This window comes from Schistocerca gregaria, chromosome 11 (genome assembly GCF_023897955.1).
Source record: "Schistocerca gregaria isolate iqSchGreg1 chromosome 11, iqSchGreg1.2, whole genome shotgun sequence".
Classification (NCBI taxonomy): domain Eukaryota; kingdom Metazoa; phylum Arthropoda; class Insecta; order Orthoptera; family Acrididae; genus Schistocerca; species Schistocerca gregaria.
The window spans coordinates 26,192,587-26,216,543 of NC_064930.1; the positions used below are offsets into that span (position 1 = coordinate 26,192,587).

General features: G+C 38.8%; 1 protein-coding gene across 6 annotated transcripts in view; it reads left to right on the plus strand.

The window, feature by feature from the left end:
* Window positions 1–15,755, plus strand: part of LOC126295317 (histone-lysine N-methyltransferase eggless-like) — a 337,334-nt gene extending 321,579 nt beyond the window's left edge. For 5 of the 6 annotated variants that reach the window (XM_049987773.1, XM_049987774.1, XM_049987776.1 and 2 more), the window contains exons 21-22: window positions 12,902–13,050; window positions 13,728–14,284. In XM_049987773.1, coding sequence (XP_049843730.1) covers window positions 12,902–13,050; window positions 13,728–13,934 — 356 coding nt within the window. In that variant the 3' untranslated portion in view covers window positions 13,935–14,284. Of the gene's footprint in view, window positions 1–12,901; window positions 13,051–13,727 lie in introns of all 6 variants that reach the window. The other variant, XM_049987771.1, reaches the window with a different exon arrangement.
* The last annotated feature ends 8,202 nt before the right edge of the window (window positions 15,756–23,957 follow it).

Consider the following 23,957-nt stretch of genomic DNA (forward strand, 5'->3'; position numbering starts at 1 on the left):
TGTGATCACGATTATTAAACAATTGGGGTACTCAAAAGTTTGTGCACGGTGGGTTCCAAGAATGTTAATCGATCAGAATAAAGAGGCAAGGAAAACAATAGCCTCCCAACACTTGCAGCACTTCCGTTTGGAGGGAGATGAGTTTCTGAAAAAAATTGTGACCAGGGACGAAACATTGGTGCATTTTTTTGAACCCGAATCAAAGAGGCAGTCAATGGAGTGGCGTCACACAAGCTCGCCGAGGAAGAAAAAATTCAAAACTGTGCGATCGGCAGGGAAAGTTGTGGCAACAGTTTTCTGGGATACAGAGGGTGTGATTCTGGTTGATTTTTTGGAGCAGGGATGCACAATAAATTCTGTTCAATACGTCACAACCCTCAAAAAACTTAAAGCACGTCTTCAGCGAGTTCGCCCAACAAAATCAATGGCAGATGTTCTTCTTTTGCATGACAATGCAAGACCACACACCAGTCGTCACACCTCTGATGAGATTGTCAAAATTGGATGGGAAGTTTTGCCTCATCCCCCATACAGCTCTGACCTGGCACCATCAGACTTCCATCTGTTCGGGCCACTAAAAGAAGCTCATCGTTGGATTCATTTTGAAGATGAGGAGGCCGTCAAAACATCCGTGCGTCAATGGCTTAGGGAGCAGAGCTGTGATTTTTACCGTGCTGGGATACATGCCCTTGTTCAAAGATGGACGAAAACTGTAGAGATGGGCGGAGATTACATTGAAAAATGACAAAAGGATCCTCAATGTTGTGGTTTTCAACCTATGTAATTGCATTTAAATTTCCTGACAATTAAATGTAGAAAAAAAAATAGGAGGCATTACTTTTTGACTGACCCTCGTATCTGCTTCCATTTTGCAATAAGATACAGTACTTCTAATAGCAACAAATGCACCACCACGAACTGTGTTCAAACCATCCTTTTGGAACACTATTAGGTTCTTTGCAAAAACTTTGGCTGAACTTATCTCCAGCTTTAGCCAGCTTTCAGTGCCTACAACAATTTGAGCATCAGTGGTTTCTATCAGCACTTGGTCCGCCCCTGGTATGAGTGGTCAGTGCGACAGAATGTCAATCCTAAGAGCCTGGGTTCAATTCCCAGCTGGGTTGGTGATTTTCTCCACTGAGGGACTGGGTGTTGTGTTGTCCTAATCACCATCATTGAAGCGCAAGTCACCAAAATGGCGTCAAATCAAAAGACTTGCACCTGGTGGATGGTCTACCTGACAGGAGTCCCTGATCACATGACATTTACATTTTTTATTAGCACTTGGAGCTCTGGCACTTTTCCAACCCAGCTATGACAATTTACAGTTGCTACACTGATGGTTCCTATCTACATTCTTCCTATGGTTGACCTGCACCCTTTGTGACTGAAGACATTTTTGTGTTTTGCCGAGATCCTCTAACTTAAAAAGCCACCCAGTTGATGTGACACAGCCCCTGCTACCTGTGGAGCTGCCTTCTATGTGTAGTGGACTCCTGACTTACTCAGTGAAACCCAAAACACAACCACCCTATGGCGCAAGTTGAGGAACTGCAGCCTACATGGTTGCAGAACTGTCTGAGCCTCTTATTCAGACCCTCCACTTGGCAGCATACCATGGTCTGCATCAGTTCTGTTGACTATGCTGCAAATGATCGACTCTGCATCCATCTAGCAAGGAAGACTGGCAGCCTTTACCACTTCTGTTAGCCACTAGAAGCCAGAAAGAATCTTTCCAATCCAAAGTGACACACATCATTGGTACTGGCATGAGGCACCACCAGCAGTTGGCTGCACCCTGTGCTCTTCATGGCATCCATAAGGACCCTTTCCATGTCTGGAATGACTCCACCCAGTATGCATACGGAGTGCACATTGGCATTCTTCCCCAGCTTGGCAGCCAAATACTAAACAAGCTACATAAAGGAGACAAGGTAACAGGCCCTTCCGGGATATGAGTAAAGCCTTTGATATGGTGAATCATATAATTCTATTGCATAAATTAAAAGCTTATGGGATGAGAGGGGTAACCTTACAACCACTTACCTCCTATCTGAAAGACAGGAAACAGTGTGTGAAGGTGTCATATAAAATCAATGAACATTTAGTAGCAATCAAATCAACCCACGAGATACTTCAATGTGGTGTGCCCAAGGAAGTACATTCTGTTTCCTGTGTACGTTAATAATTTAATTGAACTGCGAAACTACAAGGTCGTAAGCTGTGCTAACGACATACCATCGGTCAGCCGGAGCCGTAATATGCAAACTACTACAAACTGTAATGAAATCAAATGGGATTATCTTACTGCAGAACTAAAGAGAAGACCATGGCAATACAAGTTATGCTTAGCTATAACCAGAACACTCTATTATACCTCCATTGTTCCTTAGCTACACAAGCACACACAAGTTTTGGGTATAGTTATTGATGAACACATGTCATGGAAAAACATAGAGAGCACATTTGTAAGAAAATCAGTACAAATGTGTACCTACTAAAAAGGGTCTCAGCCTTCATGGACCATGATAGCTTGTGACAAATACTTTGGAGTGACACATCAACATCTTCAGTATGGTATTGAGATACAGGATGGGGAAAAAAAGAAAAAAAAGGACAGTAAGAGTGGTAGCTAAGGTAAACAGGAATGAGCCTTGTCAGGAAATCTTTAGAAAATATAAAATACTAAACATCTACTGTATGTACATCGTGCAGACAATAATGTTTATGAAACAAAATCCAGAATATAATGTGACAAACAGTAATGTACATAGGTACAATACAATGGGCAGGAAAGCTTTCAGAGAATTACAAATAAAAAACAAATGCTTCAGACTCTAGCCCACATACAATAGGAACCATCTTTTACAACAGACTTAATCATTTATTAATAGAGAAAAGCTGTAATTCAGATGACTTCAAGTTGTAACATTCTTTTGTAAATCAGTGTATATAGTGTTAGTTTGCTTTTGAGACACAAAAATGATAATATCTTATCTTCAACACGGTATATCAATGTATGCATTCATATTTTAAGTTGTAATGTCTCCCTGTAAAACAGTGTATATAGCTTTAGTTCGTTTTTGCAGCAAAAATTAATATTTTCTCACCTTCACTATTTATATAAATGTGTGCAGTTACATATGTTAACTAAATCTTTGTATATGTGAACTAAAATCCATGACAGTACATGAAAACTGTTTGTCATATGGATAGAAAAAAACTAAACAAATAAATATGTAGCTATTCAAAGGAAATTATCATCAAAAGTCATAAAAACCAGTGAGCAATTTTCTTTATGACAATATTAAAAGTAATTTCGTTGAAAGGACTAAGTGTCATAGATTATCTCTTGCAACTATGTTGTTTAAAATAATGTAAAATCTTCAGGTATAACACACACTTTATTTTTTTGTTACAACACATATTTGTCTTATGAAATTGTAGACCAAAAATCAATACACCAAATTAAGTACAAAGTTTTCCATAAAACTCAAGTTGTTTTTGCCTGGCAGATAATCTACAAAGCCAGTAAGTCTTTTTTTTCTTGTGTTATTCTGAAGATGACATCAATACCTCCCTTGATCTCTCTGCCCATGGTGTCTTGAATAGTCTTTGTACATCTCATAATGTTCACTTTGACCATGACTCAAGTTTACTGAATGTTTTCTTGATACGTAATACTACAGGTTTTTCAGCTTCTACCCTTATTGCCACAAGTTTAGTGATCTCAGTGTGCTTCAAGTAAAGCAGTTCATCAGCTACCACTTTAATGTTAGGGTAATTATGGGCTTCCATTTTAACTCCTTGAAAAGGCTTGGGAAATTTTGTGGATGTGATGACATAAGCCATCAGGTATGTCTTTGTAATCTCTCATGTTTCTTTATAATACCAAACTCTTGTTCACATAAGGGACAACTGTGACCTGTGATGAAAAAAAAATGTTGAACAAATTAAAACAGCTCATGAGACACAACATACACTAGAATAATTATAATCTGTCGGTAAACTGAAGAGTGAGTGCGCAAGTCCCCATTCTGCCTACCCTGCTAAATCACAGGGCGCTTCTACAGGCTGTTCCACAATGTAGTACAGTGCCTGCCACGGCACGCGCTTTAAATCTGTGATGACACCATGTGCAGATACGTCCTGTCTGTGTTTATTTTTAGACAAATGCGTTAAGAGTATAAGGAAAACAAAAGACAATAGCTTCTTTGAAACAAAAAATTATAGCATAAATAATATTAACATACAAACAGAAGTTAGGATTCTACTACAAACATAGAACCAAATGCCTGTTCATCTGAATATATATTCCTCTATTCGTAAGTGCAATCAGTCTGTAGAATTTAAGGCTTGTTCTTACTTTGTGTTTCTACTAAAAGATAGAAGTTTTCTTTGAAGGGCTGCATTAAAACTTAACAATTCTTGCAACACTGAGATTGTTTAAAAAGTAACCAGAAATTTATAATTACGTGTATTCTATTAGTTTGATTCACACTGCTTTTTTTGTCATTGTCTTCATAAACATGTTTGAAAAGTATTTCCAGGTAAATCCCATTTCACGCAATGTCTTGTGTAAAACATCTTTCTGCAACAAAAATGTATTTTTTGTTTCACGCCACTGAATAATTTCCATAAGGTGGGAATTATTGTTTGGTTTATGTAAAAGTGCTCCATCATTTGTCGAATGACCGATTTTGTGAAACTGTCTATAACGATGGGTTTCCTCCCTAAATTATTAGTTTTTCTTCACGGCGATTCCAGTAAACCATGTACCTTATTTTCGCGTTCCTTTCTTATGCGTCCTGTTTTGGTGAGGCTGATGTTTGCATAAACTGCAGCCCTTTGATTGGGACTGGTAATATTAGCCAACAGTTCTGTTTGTGTAGCCTCCTTAACACAAGCTGTAATAATGTTAGAGATGATCGAACACTTGTTCTGGGCAAATATCTTCTTCATATTCTGCACATTTTCTTGCAATGCAGGGTGATTATCCATCACTTGTGGATACTGAAGTATATCAGTGAATACACAAAGTCACCTGACTGAGACTGACAACTAAGATCCCACGAACAGAAACAACGTATATCACTGCACGCCGAACTACACTGCTAGCTAGGTAATGGGCAACTGATTTTGGGCAGTGGCAGGATTCTTCCAGGAAAGGCCACTTCCCCCACCAAAAGCACTGCTCGCTCTTGAGTTTACAGACTATACTAGCATTCTACTTACTATTCTGACCCATCCACTCAACACTCCTGATAGTCAATTGCTTCCTTGTAATGACTCCAACATTCAATACAGATAAAAGGCAAGAGACTGTTTCATTGCCTCCTCTTTCAGTGACAGACTCCCCCCCATATATACATTTGTGAGTGCCTGATATCAGTTATGTTACTATATTAGTGGAGGCTAGAAATCTGTCTTCTGTGAAACTTCTCACTGTGTGTTAGAGTAGGCACATATGGTACTTGCTCTAAGTCAATAGAGATACAGCATACATCACTACCTAGTTACTGGGAAGCATCATTTCTCTTCTTCATTCATGTTTGCATAGGTGCAGTTCCAGGTTTCTTGTAGCTTCTGAACTCATTGTGATTTGAAGTATAATTTAGCACTAGAAACAATCAAATAGCTTACACATGCTTGTTCTATGTTTCTTCAAGGACAAGTTCAGCAAATTATTCTTAAATACAGTGTAATAATATTTGAAGGCCAAAAGAGAACTTGTATGTTTTTTTCTTGAAAGCTGTATTCAAATAACTGATGCGTAAGTCAGAGCTAAGATATTCTCTTTGTGATTTTGACGTAAAGTTAAGATGGCAAAGATCTCTGACAGCTCACAGTGCTGTTGCCAGCACAAGTGGCTGCTGACAAAAAGAAGAGTAATCTATAAAGCAGTGACAACTGTGTGGCGCTGCCTTAGAGACCGATACAAAATTGCATTACAGTATTGGTTTAGTTAGGTGCACAAAGCTGCCGTGTCCAGCCCACTGAAACTGTCAGGGATCAGTTTACGCTGACTCAACTTTAGTTTAATGGCTCATAGCTCTTGCAGTGGGTTGTGTGTAGTCTTAAGCAATTTGCTGATTAGCGCAAGTAAACTTACTAACAGCAGATCTCTCTCTCTCTCTCAGCTACATTCTCAACTACATAATGTGTATTTCCCATTTCCTTCTTCCTTGCTATGGTTTCATTGGCTTTGCTTTCTTTCTGATTGGAAAAATATCCAGATTTTTTATTTTATTTTATTTATTTTTATATTTATTTTTATTTTTTTATCTCGTATGGCTTGTAGCCCCCATCATAGTTACATTTAATGGAGTTACAATTAGCTAGTAAATACCACAAAACAACAAACTAATATGAATACTAACAATACAACAATCAACATACAGGCAATTACCGCCTTTGAAACTACAAAGCTCCATGGACTTAGCACATGAACTGTCTACCCATGCTTGTGTGAATAGCTTGTAAGGCCTATAGCATTTGGCCCAATTGATATTTAGTATGCTGAAGATTAGATGGGTAGATCACATAACCAATGATTAAGTATTGAATGGAATTGGGGAGAAGAGGAGTTTGTGGCACAACTTTACAATGAGAAGGGACCGGTTAGGACGACATGTTCTGAGGCATCAAGGGATCACAAATTTAGCATTGGAGGGCAGCGTGGAGGGTAAAAATTGTATAGGGAGACCAAGAGATGAATACACTAAGCATATTCAGAAGGACGTAGGTTGCAGTAAGTACTGGGAGATGAAGAAGCTTACACAGGATAGGGTAGCATGGAGAGCTGCATCAAACAAGTCTCAGGACTGAAGACCACAACAACAACAATGCATTGGTTCTCTGCACATATGTGAAAATATATTTATTCCTCTGATATAATTAAATTATTTTTGAGACATTTGAGTCTCATCTTTGCATATGATAATGATGGAAGCTTAAAAAATGAATTAAAATTTTGCCATGGCCAGGACTTGAACCCAGGTCTCCTTGCTTACTAGGCAGGAATGTTAGCAATTATACTATCACAACACTATAGCTAAAATTCCTGCATGGATTACACTAGCCAAATGCCCTCCATAATACAGACTTCAATTCACATATCAAGCTTATTTGCCCTTCTTAGATTTGAATATCACCCCAGCATTGGGTAATAGGAAAATCCTGCCTGTACTTCAGGCATAGATTATCTATAGATCTGATATAATGAAATTTTCCTTCAGTCATTTGAGCTTCATCTTTATCTACTATAGTGACACAAGCTGAATAAATAAGCTGAAGATGTGGTGTTGTAATGGCTAGCATTCCTGCCTAGTAAGCAAAGAGGTCCAGATTCAAGTCCTGGCCATTGCACAAATTTTAATTGATTTCTTCATCTTCCATCATTATTGTAGACTAGGATGAGTCTCAAATGTCTTGAGAAAAATTTAATTATATCAGTTCTATATGTCACCTATGCCTGAGGTACAGGAAGGACTAATGTCCAATAACTTTTCAGAATTCTTTTTGAAGTTCCATAAACCTCACATGATCTTCTTGTTTTATAGTTTTGATAGCTGTATTAATTTCAGTGAAGGGTGTTGGTACTACTTCTAGTAGTTTAAAATTTTGTGGAATGACTTTTTAGTATATTCTCTTGTTTCTTCAACTAAACCATTTAATCCTATATTTGCCACTTCGTTTAAAAAGTCATTGTTAAAAGTGCATGAAACTTGTGAATTATTGTCACAACATTGTCATTAAGTTTAATTGTTGTTGATCACCTATAAAACAGTCATTTCCACATTACTTGCAGCTGCTGTAGGGCAACCTCATGTGTTCCCACATAATAGTCAAGTGCCACTGTAAAGGTTTTCCTTCTGCAAATCACCTCTCAAAATTTCATATTGCAGGCCCAAGCTAACATACCACTGAATAGGAGCATCTGTCATCTGCACTGCAGTTTTAATACCAGTGCCAAAAGAATATATACTCACACATTTTTAAAAATTTCTGTTATCCTGTCCAGGTTTCCTTCATTCTCATATCTATTGTCACCACGTTGTATAAATCATGAACATTTTTGTCCATGGCAGATTTGCATTATGTAGATAACTTCAATTGTTCATATTCACACAAGAACTTTCAGTGTCACTCTAATGTAGTGCTATACCCTAGAGCTTCATCATGCAACATGGCAGAGATCAGTACTAGAGCACCATAAGCTCATTTTTCACCATTTTCACTTCCTCCAGTGCCTTCACTATTAACTGAGTTTCATTGCAGAAAATATATTAAGCTGTGTGTGTGTGTGTGTGTGTGTGTGTGTGTGTGTGTGTGTGTGTGTGTGTAGATAATCAGCAAATAAAATTCCATAGAAACCTTACATAGAGCTCTCAACAGTGTGTATACTTGTAAATAATTATAAAAACTCTGCTCACACACACCCACACTTACACACACAAACTGTCAATAAATTTACAATTCCTTGATGCCTCGCAATGTACTGCCAAATGAATCATTTCTTTTAGTCAGCTTTTGCCATAAGTTTCTTTTTCCTAAATTTGATTTAGTAACACTTCATTTGTTATTCAGATTTCCCATCTAATCTTCAACAGTATTCTGTAGCACTACATTTCAAAATCGTCTTTTCTGTTTTTGTCTGAGTTGTCTATTGTTCACACTTCACTTCTCCGCAGTGCTACACTCCAAGCAAATATATTGATTCCTGTGCTACACATTATAACACAGAAACTAATTACTGTACAAGTGCCAAACTAGTTAGCATTAATGATTGGAGTATGGAGTGCATGATTTCCGTGTGTTACAGTCCCACTGTCCAGTTCCAACTATGGCCACCATGTGCCATGATCAATCATCTGACCAGTCGCAGTGCACTTCTTGATGTGTCAACATGAGCTTGGACAAAAGTAGCAGGGTGTTGTTAGTGAAGCTCTACTATCAAACCAACAGTAATGCTTCTGCTGCACTTAGAGAACATCACCAGAAGAAAGGATTACAGAAGAGTCCTCTTTCTCTACCTGCTGTGCAGAGCATAATGAGGTAGTTTCAATCTACTGGAGAACTGGATGTTGCTCCAGAAAGAGCACAATGACCGGTTGTGCCACAGGTGTTTGATGAAGTCGCTGTTGCTATGACAGACAATACTGCACAGAATTCATGATTGTCAGGTAGTGCACGTGCTGTGTCATGACAGCTGAACATCCTGTGGTCCACTGTACAGCAGGTGCTTCGAACCATTCTCAAATGGTATCCGTACAATATCCATATCATACAGCAGTTTGCACCACAGGATGTACAAAGATATGTTTACTTCACTCTCCACTTTTTCACAAGAATTGAAGTTGACCATCCTATGGACAGAGGAAGTTCATTTTTCTCTGGTGGGTGAGGTGAACTCACAGAATTGCTGAATGTGGAGTCACTGTGCATGAAGTTTCTCTGTATGGTGACTGTGTCACCATATGATGTGGCTTCACAGCTACATTCATCATTGGCCCATTCTTTTTTGAATAAGTTGACACTCAAGGATCAGAGATGTGCAGTGTGACTGGTCAGCATTACAGCTATATGCTTCACCAGAATGTCATCCCCACCCTACAGGAGACAGACACATTGAACTCGATAGTTTTCATGTAAGATGGGGGCCCCATCACACATCACTCAAGAAGTTCTCCTTTTTCTCTGAAACATGTATGGAAATGATCAAATTATCTGCTGAACATTTCCAAATGCTTGGACGGCACGATCACCTGATCTTACTCTCTGTGATTTCTGTTTGTAGGTCTATCTGAAAGACAGGCTTTACCAGGGTCACATTCACACATGTGCATCTACATCTACATCTACATCCATACTCTGCAAGCCACCTGACAGTGTGTGGCGGAGGGTACCCTGAGTACCTCTATCAGTTCTCCCTTCTATTCCAGTCTCGTATTGTTCGTGGAAAGAAGGATTGTCAGTATGCTTCTGTGTGGGCTCTAATCTCTCTGATTTTATCCTCATCTCTTCGTGAGATATACTTAGGAGGGAGCAATATACTGCTTGACTCTTCGGTGAAGGTATGTTCTCGAAACTTTAACAAAAGCCTGTGCCGAGCTACTGAGCGTCTCTCCTGTAGAGTCTTCCGCTGGAGTTTATGTGTCATCTCCGTAATGCTTTTGCGATTACTAAATGATCCTGTAATGAAGCGCACTGCTCTCCATTGGATCTTCTCTATCTCTTCTGTCAATGTTAACTGGTATGGATCCCACACTGCTGAGCAGTATTCAAGCAGTGGGCGAAGAAGCGTACTGTAACCTACTTCCTTTGTTTTTGGATTGCATTTCCATAGGATTCTTCCAATGAATCTCAGTCTGGCATCTGCTTTACCGACGATCAACTTTATATGATCATTCCATTTTAAATCACTCCTAATGCTTACACCCAGATAATTTATGGAATTAACTGCTTCCAGTTGCTGACCTGCTATTTTGTAGCTAAATTATAAGGGATCTATATCTCTCTGTATTCGCAGCACATTACACTTGTCTACGTTGAGATTCAATTGCCATTCCCTGCACCATGCGTCAATTCGCTGCAGATCCTCCTGCATTTCAGTACAATTTTCCATTCTTACAACTTCTCGATACACCACAGCATCATCTGCAAAAAGCTTCAGTGAACTTCCAATGTCATTTATGTATATTGTGAATAGCAACGATCCTATGACACTCCCCTGTGGCACACCAGAAATCACTCTTACTTCGGAAGACTTCTCTCCATTGAGAATGACACGCTGTGTTCTGTTATCTAGGAATTCCTCAATCCAATCACACAATTGGTCTGATAGTCCATATGCTCTTACTTTGTTAATTAAACGACGGTGGGGAACTGTATCGAACACCTTGCGGAAGTCAAGAAACACGGTATCTACCTGGGAATCCGTGTCTATGGCCCTCTGAGACTTGTGGACGAATAGCGCGAGCTGGGTTTCACACAATTGTCTTTTTCGAAACCCATGCTGATTCCTACAGAGTAGATTTCTAGTTTCCGAAAAAGTCATTATACTCAAACATAGTACGTGTTCTGCACATCTGTTTGACATCCCTTCTTGAAAACGGGGATGACCTGTGCCCTTTTCCAATCCTTTGGAACGCTACGCTCTTCTAGAGACGTACAGTACAGCGCTGCAAGAAGGTGGGGGGGGGGGGGGGGGGGGCGGCGGCAAGTTCCTTCCCATACTATGTGTAAAATCGAACTGGTATCGCATCAGGTTCAGAGGCCTTTCCTCTTTTGAGCGATTTTAATTGTTTCTCTATCCCTCTGTCATCTATTTCGATATCTACCATTTTGTCATCTGTGCGACAATGTAGGGAAGGAATTACAGTGCAGTCTTCCTCTGTGAAACAGCTTTGGAAAAAGCCATTTAGTATTTCAGCCTTTAGTCTGTCATCCTTTGTTTCAGTACCATTTTGGTCACGGAGTGTCTGGACATTTTGTTTTGATCCACCTACCGCTTTGACATAAGACCAAAATTTCTTAGGATTTTCTGCCAAGTCCGTACATAGAACTTTACTTTTGAATTCATTGAACACCTGTCGCATAGCCCTCCTCACACTACATTTCGCTTCATGTAATTTTTGTTTGTCTGCAAGGCTTTGGCTATGTTTATATTTGCTGTGAAGTTCTCTTTGCTTCCACAGCAGTTTTCTAACTCGGTTGTTGTACCACGGTGGCTCTTTTCCATCTCTTACGATCTTGCTTGGCACATACTCATCTAACGCAAATTGTACAATGGTTTTGAACTTTGTCCACTGATCCTCAACACTATCTGTACTTGAGACAAAACTTTTGTGTTGAGCCGTCAGGTACTCTGTAATCTGCTTTTTGCCACTTTTGCTAAACAGATCTGAAGCACAGCATATCAAGAGACATAACCATCATACCTACGGACATGTATTGTTCTGCTGTGCAGAATGCAATCCTGCACTTTCAGACTCTTCTGGACACTGATGGGTGCCATATTGAGTCCCTTTTGTGCAATGATGGTATTGTCATGTAATGGTATGATGTACCACAGCAGCACATTAAAAGTGTTTTACGTGAATTGGTTCTGCATTATCTCTCTTTCCCATGTCCTTGACATTAATGCTACCAAGTTTGGTCCTTCTACAGTAATTAGTTTCTGTGTTACAATGTGTTAAGTAGGGAAAGTTTCATTATAATCACCCAGTATATTTGAATAGCATCTACATGAATCCATTCCTGACCCATTGCCCCTTCCACTCTTGTACTTGATGTTTTGATAAATGAATTCTAGAGGCTGTCTATTAACTTGTGCAATGTAACAATTACTGCTTCCTGAGGGGGTTATATTTTTTGCATGTTTTTTTCTGTTGTTTCTCCGTAAAAGATTATTTGATTACTTGGTTTACCTCACCAGACATATTTTAAACTTCCATGTGGTATTTTTCTATACTGTTCATGATGATGCTGCTGTTCTCAGATTGTTGTTTACTGCAGTATGTAACAAAATTGTTTTCTGCAAATACTATATAACTCTTCATTTCTTTCTGTGGACTGTGTAATCATAATCAGTTTTTTGCCTCCACTTAAATGCAAGTGTAATATATAAAAACTGTACTTACTAAGGATTTTGCTTCATAGTTAGTTCTCATAAAATGTCCACCAATATCTAAAAAGTGACCAGTCTCTAAGAAATTATCTTTGTATGTAGAACACACTTGATCTACAGCTCTTTCATGCTTGAATACTGCACAAAACATAGCTAAAAGATATTGCTATGTTAATAATGTTAATTGTAGATATTTTTAGAATGTAATTAGTTGAAAGACACAGCTTACTTTTTTGTTATAATATCGCAATATAATATGTTCTTCATTAGCAAAACACAGAGAACAAATCACAATTTCACGGAAGTTAACTGGCAAGAGGTATAGAATTGTGGCACCGTCTGCAAGAGTTCTGTTTGGCCGAAATGGAAGATATATCCTGGATGCTAAAACCTGTGGGAATTTAGGTCGATTTATCAATGTAAGTAGTCAATTTATCAATGTAAGTAGTCAACTGTTCTTCTCATCAGTTACAACCACTAATTTCGGATCTCGGACAAAGTTGAATGATGCATTGCCATGTATAGAATTTGATAACATGTAACAAACTACTGAATTTTAATATACTCTGTGTTATAACTTTTGTATTGATTTTAGCCTAAAAGTCAGAGAACACATAACAGTAATTACTGTCACAGTTTTATAAACAAGACTGAAAGACTGCTTTATGAGATGCCATTGAGGCATTGTCCAAGTTTTATTCTTACTGTGTGTATTTATTCTTGCACATTAACAATGAATATTAAAGGTATGGCAGGATGGGTATCCTCAGAAAAATAAATAATAAGTAAACATTGACAGGAATGTGTAAAATGAAATCGCATGTTATAGGGTTTGTGTTTGGCATGAAAGTTTAGTGAAGAGCAGTTTTGTTCTGTATTTCTTTTTGCATGGACAAAGGTATGAGGTAAGCCACTTAGGGCTAGTAAGTGTGTTGCCATGAAAACATAAGATAATCTACCACCATTATTTGTGTATCTGCTTCCGATGTTCATTATCTTCTTGCTGAATGTAATAATCATGCTATTAATATTAATTTTGAAGTTTTTCATAACTGAATCATTATGAATACGGCTCTGGGTATTATCCGTGTTGCAGCATTCGTGTAATCCAAACATGTTTACCCAGAATGTCTTTGTGGATACACATGATCTCCGACTACCATGGGTGGCTTTCTTCACCAATTCATTTGTGCCAGCCAGTACAGAGCTGACATGGAACTATGGTTATGATGTGGGCAGTGTTCCAGACAGAAAGCTCATTTGCAAATGTGGTGAGCCAAATTGTCAAGGCAGGTTGCTATAAATAGTTGTTTGTTGTTGTTGTTGTTGTTGTTGTTGTTGATAAGGGAGATCTGTAATTATTTATTATTTCATAAAGTCTGAGCATAAAATGAACAAGTATTTTTGTTTAACTGTTTCAGTACAATTTAAGTAAAATGTATACTGATGAAATGGAAATAAATTTGTGTCTATAGTAACAAAGATTCCTTTATTTGCCCCATGGCATGTCTTGGCTTTGAAGATACAGTGAGTGAATGCTTATAAATATTTTCAGTGTTCATTATCCTGTATTGTGCCACTCATTATTGGCATAGAGTATTATTAAAAGCTGTTAATAGTTGCATTACTTTTGAATGTTTGGCCACATTTCTATGTCCCCCAAAAGTATATGACTGGCTTCTTGAAAAGTGTATGTAATGTAATTTGTACCTTTTCTCTGAAAATATGTATTAATTAATGAAACTGTAAACTGATTAGTAAATTATTTGTGTAACAGTGCATTCACAATTAAACTGGTATATAAAATGTGCAAAATGTTGACATACATGAAATGCATTCACCGTTGCAAATATGGATAACCATCTGCTGTATAATGGAAGACATATGAGAAGGCATTGTAATATCATAAATTTTTAGATGCTCAAGAAATCTACTCTGGCATTATAGTAAAAGAAACATTCAGTTTTCTGGAGATATCAGCAATGAATTTTCACTCAGTGTTTCAAAGATTACCACATTTGCATGGTTAGTAATAGAATGATATCTTACTTCTGATCAGTATACCTTTTTGTCATAATTCTTCTAACTGGTTTGATTTGGCCTGCCTCTTCCATGGCAACATCTTCATCTCTGAGTTGCACTTACTTCCATTGTCCTTAGTTGTATGTTGTATACATTCCAGTCACTGACTTATTACAGGCTCCATCTATTTTATTCTCTGAGGTGTATACACATGTTATCATCATATTCCTACATCTACTCAAGACAGTCTGTCCCTTTCCAGAGCACTAGATAAACCTAATAGGCCAGCAATGTGAAAATAAATAGGAAAAAACCAAAATCACAAATTCTGAATAGCGATGCAATAAGCCTGCAGAATTATTTCATGTGTCTTAACATTTAGCAGTTGTTAACAATATGTGTGACACTTTACAATAGCATTTCAGAGTATCATATTTCTATTTTTTCTTGTCATCTTCATACACTACTGTTAAGCAATCTTAACTTCTACTACTTACTCTGTGCATGACACACACAAAAGAAATGTGTTAACAAATGTGTGGTAACAGTGAAATACTGCACAAGTAATTGATTGTTCAACTAAACTGTTCACCTTCAACTGTTTGTATTAATATGAATCACAAGAAAGTCATCACATCATAATGTGTTAATTACAGAAATATTGTCATTAATGTGGCTTTTTCAAATGCAACTATAGCAATTTCTATTCCAAGTATTGTAGTTCTCAAAGAGATGAATTTAACTGACAGTTTTGGAGAAAAGCAATTTTTAGAATACTGGATGTATATCCTTGCCTCTGATCTCTGATGACGTTACATTGACATTCTTATAATACTTTTATTCATAATAAGAATAGTTAAGATTTGGAATGTTAGTTAATCTAATCACAAAGTTGCTGTCATGAGTACAAGAAACAAAGTTGTAAATAAATCTATGTGCTGTGGCATAGAGGAACTAGTTATTGTATGCATATATTTTTGTAATGGTTAATTAATTCATTGTATGTGCTTCACTTGTGATTTTACTTATTGCATGGCCAAGTTATGATGTCTTTTGTAGTTACATTTTGAAACAATGCCTATAAATAAACTTTACAAACAAATAATTTTAGCATAGATTTTTGTTGATTGGATTACTATCAGAAAAACAGTATACAACTGAGTTTAGTCACTTATGTGTTTTTCTAAAAATATGGGTGACCTCAAAGTCAACATGCACTCTTTTCAGTAGACTGTTACAGCTCATCAGAAAAAAGGAAATTCTGAAACACTTGGCTGCAGTTTTGGTATTAAATTATTGGTACTCCTTTTTGGTTTTTGGTACATGCCTTAAACACTGTTGATTATTATCTCATATAGGTTCTTGTTTTTGTATATACTGTGCCTAGAAGATGTCTAGAAACAAGCTATTTGGAATCATTATGCAATAACTATTAATGGTGTCCTCCATGTACAGTGGTATGTTCTGGTGGGGTGTATTATGTGAATTTCCATGCAATGTTAGTTCACTTCTTGTTTAAAATTTAATGTAACTGGAGAATCATGCCCTGAAATCAAGTCCATTCTACCTAACATTTTGCCCATTCCATGCCATATGGCACCTACCCCTATAACTGTCCCCACTGCAAGATTTACCCTATGCACCCTCCAACCACCATCTATGCTAGCCCTGTAAATGGCAAAACACACATTATCAGAGGCAGAGCCACCTGTGAAACAACATACCAGCGATTATAAAAATACTGTTTGTGTGACTGTAACCAACATTATACAATATGGCCGGGCATAGATAGAGGGTTTACATGGGCAACACACAATATACAGTTGCAGAGCATGCTCTATAACATGACAGTTGTGACCTCAGTGCCTGTTTCACCACAAGTGCCACCTGGATTCTTCTGCCAGACACTAGCTTCTCACAACTCTGAATTTGGGAACTGACATTACAATACATCCTTGGATCTCATCACCCACCTGTCATTAATTTACATTGTCTTCTTTGCTATCAATATTTCTTCATAGTAAATATTCCTCTCTTCATTACCTTTTAGTTTCCCATAGCTTTTATTTTCTGACCTGAGTTCCCACCACCCTCACACCCTTTACCACATATAATGCACTTAGCTTCCCACTCTTATTAAATCCAACATGGCATTTCCTCTGTCTTGCTTATCACCCTATCTTCCACCTCTAACCTCTCACATTTTGAATCTCATCTGATGCAGTCCCCAACAGTCAAGTCTTTCCTCCTCATCCTATCTGGCAAGACTCCCCTGATCCAGAGTTTTCCAAACCCTTCCAATTTCCTAAACCTCACCAGTCCTTTATCTTCATCTGTCTTGCCTCCCCTTCATTCCATCTGCCAGAAGAAGGAGCCACTGGCTCCAGCAGCTTTCAGATTTTCTTAACTCTATGTATGTGCTCTCCTGTCACCACTTGGTGAGTCGATTTTTTACCTATCCAATTGCCTTTTCAGAAATTGATTACTCTTGTCAGTATATTGTAACATAATAACTTATAGATAGGTTTCATATCAGTTTCAAGTTTTCCAGGTTTTAGGCCAAATTACTTTCTTAGTTTTGATTGCACAAAATTTAGGTTTCACACTCTTTGATATATAATTTATTTAATGTGTGCACATATAGCATATTATGGATGACTCATATCAGTAATTATTGTTTTGCAGTTTTTTTGTGCTGTTTTTGATATTGTCAGGATTATTGATGAGGTATTACACAAAATACACATAAATTTCAAACTTTTTTTTGTTATTTGATGCTGCACAAAATTAAATTTGGTTTCTATTGCCATATAAAAGATCATGTATCACTATGTTGACAATTATATAACAGTGCAGTGATAGAGACAGAACTCACTCAGAATTAGTGGGTTTCTGACCCTCTCAGAACGTTCAGGCTTAAGTCTTGATGATTTCCTTAAATCACACTTCAGTCACTTGTTCCACTGGCCGATGTGGCCGAGCGGTTGTATGCGCTTCAATCTGGAACCACGCCACCGCTACGATCGCAGGTTCTAATCCTGCCTCGGGCATGGATGTGTGCGATGTCCTTAGGTTACTTAGGTTTAAATAGTTCTAAGTTCTAGGGAACTGATGGCCTCAGGTGTTAAGTCCCATAGTGCTCAGAGCCATTTGAAGCATTTTGAACCAGCTTATTCCTGAGTAGATTAGCTGAGAGATGCCGTATACACTCATAATTCATCATCAATGTGTGTAATATCTGCTGTACATCTCTTGGCTAGGTATTTAAGTTGCTCTGAGTGCTCTTGTAATAATATCGCATGAACTTCAATTTTATTTACTGATATTTGTCCCCCTGTAGCTATCATTTCATTGATAGAGGTCTTAAATGATCTATTGAAGGCAGTGATTTCCAAGTTAATGTTACCAATTAGTATCTCACTGAGTTTGTCCTATAGCTTTCAGTTACAAGTGGTGATTTTAGATTTGAAATTAGCTTCTACTTTCTTCAGAGTTGCGCATAATTTAGACTACAAGAGTTTTAATAAATGTGGTTGACTGACTGCTAAGATTTATGTTGTTCTTTCTGAATTTCAAGTAAATAATCCAGTCTTTCATTTTCAATAACAGATGTTGTGCTGGTTATGTTTTCTGAATTTGGGTTGTCTAGGCTGAGATTCTCTTCTAAATACGACTCGTGCAATTGTTGTGTGTAAGTTTGTGCATGTCTACTTACAAACGTGTATGACAAAAAGTAACAAAAAACAATATTACAAACACAGCATACAGTCACTACCTTCACCTGAATAACACTTAAAGAGGCTACACTTAAATGCACAAAGTGACAGAAAATCACTGATGTTATGACTGAACACTGAGCAAAAACAATGGATAATTAACATTTGTTGAGTTGTAGTCATATTTTTGTTTATATTTTGGGCCAGTAAACGTACAAAAAAGTAGAAAATCCCATTTAATTGTTCTGTTTTCATTACCAATAATTTATGTAGACCATGTCCATTCAGTATTAAGTTCATACACCCAGAAAATTTGTTCAAATAGGGAATGCATAAATTAAAGTTACACTGAAAGTTACACTGTACTGTGAATAAGTCAATCAACAGGTATTGCAGGGATTCAGTGAACAGGAGATAAAGATTTGTTTCTTTCAGGCTGGATTAGAATACATGAAATTTGAACCAGGATGTTTGAAGGGGCAACAAATTGTAGCAACTTGCTAAAGGTAACAAGCAGTGAGTGGAACGTGAACAGCTCTGCAACTTCATCTACATTTGAGCTTTCAGTATCCAGTTAGTTTGATTTATTACCTGAAGTAGGCATGAAAGAGCCTCATACCGCTGCAGGTCACAGCAGGGTGCAGCAGACTTCTTTCAAAGAAACTAATTGTAGGCCAGTATCAAAAGAGAATAGGAAGAAGAAAGATGGTACAGGACAATTTGGAAACAGAGTGCCAGGTCACAAGTATTTTGATGTCAATTGCTAGACTTAGCCAGGAGACAAACAACATAGGGAATTTGTGCAAGGGTATTTACAAAAATCAGTTTATTATAGTTGGTGGAGAGGGAACAGCCTAGCTAAAGCCAGAAATTCTAGCATCAGGGATTATCTGGCTGAAATAGAACTAGCAACTACATACACAAGTGTGAGTTTGTGGTGGTCCTGCATTACCATCATGAGCCCAGAGCTAATAATGTTGTGAGCTTTGTGAACATGGTTAAGCAGGTGATATGCTAGGATGATCACTGCATTTTTATATAAATTTCAACATTTTGATACATGATCTTTTATACACTCCTGGAAATTGAAATAAGAACACTGTGAATTCATTGTCCCAGGAAGGGGAAACTTTATTGACACATTCCTGGGGTCAGATACATCCCATGATTACACTGACAGAACCACAGGCACATAGACACAGGCAACAGAGCATGCACAATGTAGGCACTAGTACAGTGTATATCCACCTTTCGCAGCAATGCAGGCTGCTATTCTCCCATGGAAACGATCATAGAGATGCTGGATGTAGTCCTGTGGAACGGCTTGCCATGCCATTTCCACCTGGTGCCTCAGTTGGACCAGCATTCGTGCTGGACGTGTAGACCGCGTGAGACGACGCTTCATCCAGTCCCAAACATGCTCAATGGGGGACAGATACGGAGATCTTGCTGGCCAGGGTAGTTGACTTATACATTCTAGAGCACGTTGGGTGGCACAGGATACATGCGGACGTGCATTGTCCTGTTGGAACAGCAAGTTCCCTTGCCGGTCTAGGAATGGTAGAACGATGGGTTCGATGACGGTTTGGATGTACCGTGCACTATTCAGTGTCCCCTCGATGATCACCAGAGGTGTACGGCCAGTGAAGGAGATCGCTCCCCACACCATGATGCCGGGTGTTGGCCCTGTGTGCCTCGGTCGTAGGCAGTCCTGATTGTGGCGCTCACCTGCACGGCGCCAAACACGCATACGACCATCATTGGCGCCAAGGTAGAAGCGACTCTCATTGCTGAAGACGACACGTCTCCATTCGTCCCTCCATTCACACCTGTCGCAACACCACTGGAGGCGGGTTGCACGATGTTGGGGCGTGAGCGGAATATGGCCTAACGGTGTGCGGGACCGTAGCTCAGCTTCATGGAGACGGTTGCGAATCGTCCTCTCCGATACCCCAGGAGCAACAGTGTCCCTAATTTGCTGGGAAGTGGCGGTGCGGTCCCCTACGGCACTGCGTAGGATCCTACGGTCTTGGTGTGCATCCGTGCGTCGCTGCGGTCCGGTCCCAGGTCGACGGGCACGTGCACATTCCGCCGACCACTGGCGACAACATCGATGTACTGTGGAGACCTCACGCCCCACGTGTTGAGCAATTCGGCGGTACGTCCACCCGGCCTCCCGCATGCCCACTATACGCCCTCGCTCAAAGTCCGTCAACTGCACATACGGTTCACGTCCACGCTGTCGCGGCATGCTACCAGTGTTAAAGACTGCGATGGAGCTCCGTATGCCACGGCAAACTGGCTGACACTGACGGCGGCGGTGCACAAATTCTGCGCAGCTAGCGCCATTCGACGGCCAACACCGCGGTTCCTGGTGTGTCCGCTGTGCCGAGCGTGTGATCATTGCTTGTACAGCCCTCTCGCAGTGTCCGGAGCAAGTATGGTGGGTCTGACACACCGGTGTCAATGTGTTCTCTTTTCCATTTCCAGGAGTGTATGGCAATAGAAACTAAATTTAATTTGGTGCAGCACCAATAACAAAAAATATGCTTTAATTTTATATTTATTTTGTGTAAAAAACCATTGATATATCTGACAATCATCAACAAGTGCACAATAAGAAAAACTGAGAAGTTAGCTGTATAGCAGAGGGAAAGATAGGTTGGTTGACCTTCTTGCAGAAAGTGTATGGAGATACCATCATTACATAAAACCTATGGTTAAATGTTTCAGAAAGAGGTTAGGTTGAAATGAGGAATCAGGCATCATGTTTCGATAGAAGTCAAAATGATAGAAGAGCCCCACAAAATGCTTAAGTATGTACACAGAGGTAACATTAGCTAATTTCACCAAAAAATTGTAGGAATGAGTAATGAGATAGAATAGTTTCTAGTCTGTTGGAAAAGTTAGAGAGCTCTCAAAAGATAGACATTCATTGTCTATCTAAGCACCACATAACCACAGGGTTAGATAAGTAACATATAAAATATTACACTATATCGTCTTCAGAAATTCTGCACTGATATGGGAATAAGAGGACTTGTTACATATATTAAGACAGAATACAAGCTCAAAAACAGCCAGGCAAGACAAGTTGATTTTTTGTAATCAGCACATAGACATTTATGGTTGTGAATCAATACAGAAAAATTGTGCCATTATACAGACCTTCATTGGGAAATTTTGAACAGTTTATATGGAATCTTAATTCAGTGTTATGCTATCTGTCAGGCAGCAGCAGGCAGTTGATAGTCAGTGGTGACTTCAGTGTAGATTTTGTTAAGGATACTGATAGTAAAACTGATATGAAAACCTTATTTGGATCCTTCAGTTTGATCTCAGTAATTACCTTTAGAACATGGCTTGTTAGGGGCAGTAGGACCATGGTCAGTATCATTAGAAATTAGTTAGAATAATTCATGACACTGTATCAGTGTTTTTAAGATTCGTTTACAACAAATGAAATGGGATTACCTTTATAATGAACCAAATCCTAACATCAAATTTAAACTATTCCACAATAATTTCATATCATTATATGAAAACAGTTTCCCAGTTATGCTTATCGGATAGGAAATTAAACAGCTGTGTAAAAACTGATGAATCACTAGAGGGATTAAGGTGTCTTGTGAATGAAAAAGGGATATGTGTTTGTTGGTTAGAACAAATAAGATGGTGCAATAGTTGCTTATTGCAAAAACTACTCAAAATTTCTGAGAAAACTTAAGTAAATCAAGGAACATTTATGTTGTTGTTGTTGTTGTTGTTGTTGTTGTTGTCTTCAGTCCTGAGACTGGTTTGATGCAGCTCTCCATGCTACTCTATCCTGTGCAAACTTCTTCATCTCCCAGTACCTATTGCAACCTACATCCTTCTGAATCTGCTTAGTGTATTCATCTCTTGGTCTCCCTCTACGATTTTTACCCTCCACGCTGCCCTCCAATGCTAAATTTGTGATCCCTTGATGCCTCAAAACATGTCATATAATGTCAGAAAGCAGTAATTCTGACAATGGACTTAAGTTATATATCGAATGTAGAGAAATTAGACACAGGAGAACCAGTCACTGAACAGGATAACATCACTACTGAAATGAACGAAAGGGCTATAAATGACGAGACACAGGCAGCAAATACATTTAATAATCACATCTTAAATATAGTTGAAAGTACAAGGACAAAAATTTCAAGAGAAGAATCACAACAAGTGACATTTGTCACTCCACATTAAGGTTGTCTTTCTCACAAAAAGGTGTGCAGAATGCTGTACAGTCAGCGAAGTAAATTTGAAAATAACTTCAAAAATCTTTCCCCTTTACAACCCCTATTCCAAAGAAGAACTTCTGTGATTATAAAGTGGGAAAGGTGATGTGTAGGAACTACTACTACAAAAAACTAAATGGTCAACATGTTTGCTTATTTACAATATAATTATGCTGTGAACATAGAATAACTCATTCCACATCATTACAATTTATCATACCAGTGATCCATGGAACCTGAATCTAACTGATTCTTAAAGGCAAATGGTGGGTTAGTGCTACAGAAAAGGACAAAGTTAATGAACTGCATTAGTACTGATTGGTAGGCAGGCCTATGGAAAAAGATTGCTATATATTATTAGCTATCAGACTAAACCCTTCATCAGATGTATACCAAATAAAACACACACATTCTAGTCATTTATGGGCATTAAGACCAGACTGCGGTTGCATCTGAGGTTGTCAGAGATATTTGCTGGTGTGGGTTGTGGGTATAGAAGAGATATCAGGTATCCACCTGCCGAAGGAGGGATAGCAGGTGCTTGTGGGAGTGTGTAGGAACGTGGCTGCGACAAGATAATGGGCTGTTAGGGGTACCATCAAGAGGTATATGCTGGGGGAGGGTAGGGTGTATGTGGGAGAGAAGTAGAGAAGGGGAAAGGAATGTGCAGGTGTGTTGACAGGTCAGAAGGTGTTTGTAGGTTTGGGATGGAAGCAGTGATGTTGGTAGGCAGATCATTGGTAGGGACAAAGTGAAGACTGATGCCAGGGCCTAACAGGAGCAAACCATATTTTGCAGGGAGAGTTCCCACATGTGCATTTCACAAAAGCTGGTATAGGTGGGAAGAATTCAGATGGTACACGCTTTGTATCAGGTGTTGAAGTCAAACACATCATGCTGGACAGCATGTTCAACAACTGAGTGGTCTACCTGTCTCACGTCCACATAGAATGCAGCACAGTGGTCATAGGTAAGTTGGGATATCACATGGTTGCTTTCACTGCTAGCGTTGCCTTTGATAGGATAGAAGATGGCTGTGACAGGACTTGTTACATGGCAGTGGGAGGATTTATGGGACAGGGCTTTCTATTAAGTCTACTGCAGGCATGTGGTCGATCAGGCAAGGGTTGTGGAGCAGGGGTAGAATATGGACCTTTTTTGATGTGGCATTTTTCAGTTTATTCATCCCATACTCCCACCTTGTACTATGTTTATCCACTGCCACTGCAAGAGCCTCAGTCAAATCTCTGCCACATTCCACTATAGAAAACATGCTATGTCTTGCAGATGTACTACATTTACCATACCCTCAATAAGTCACTACCA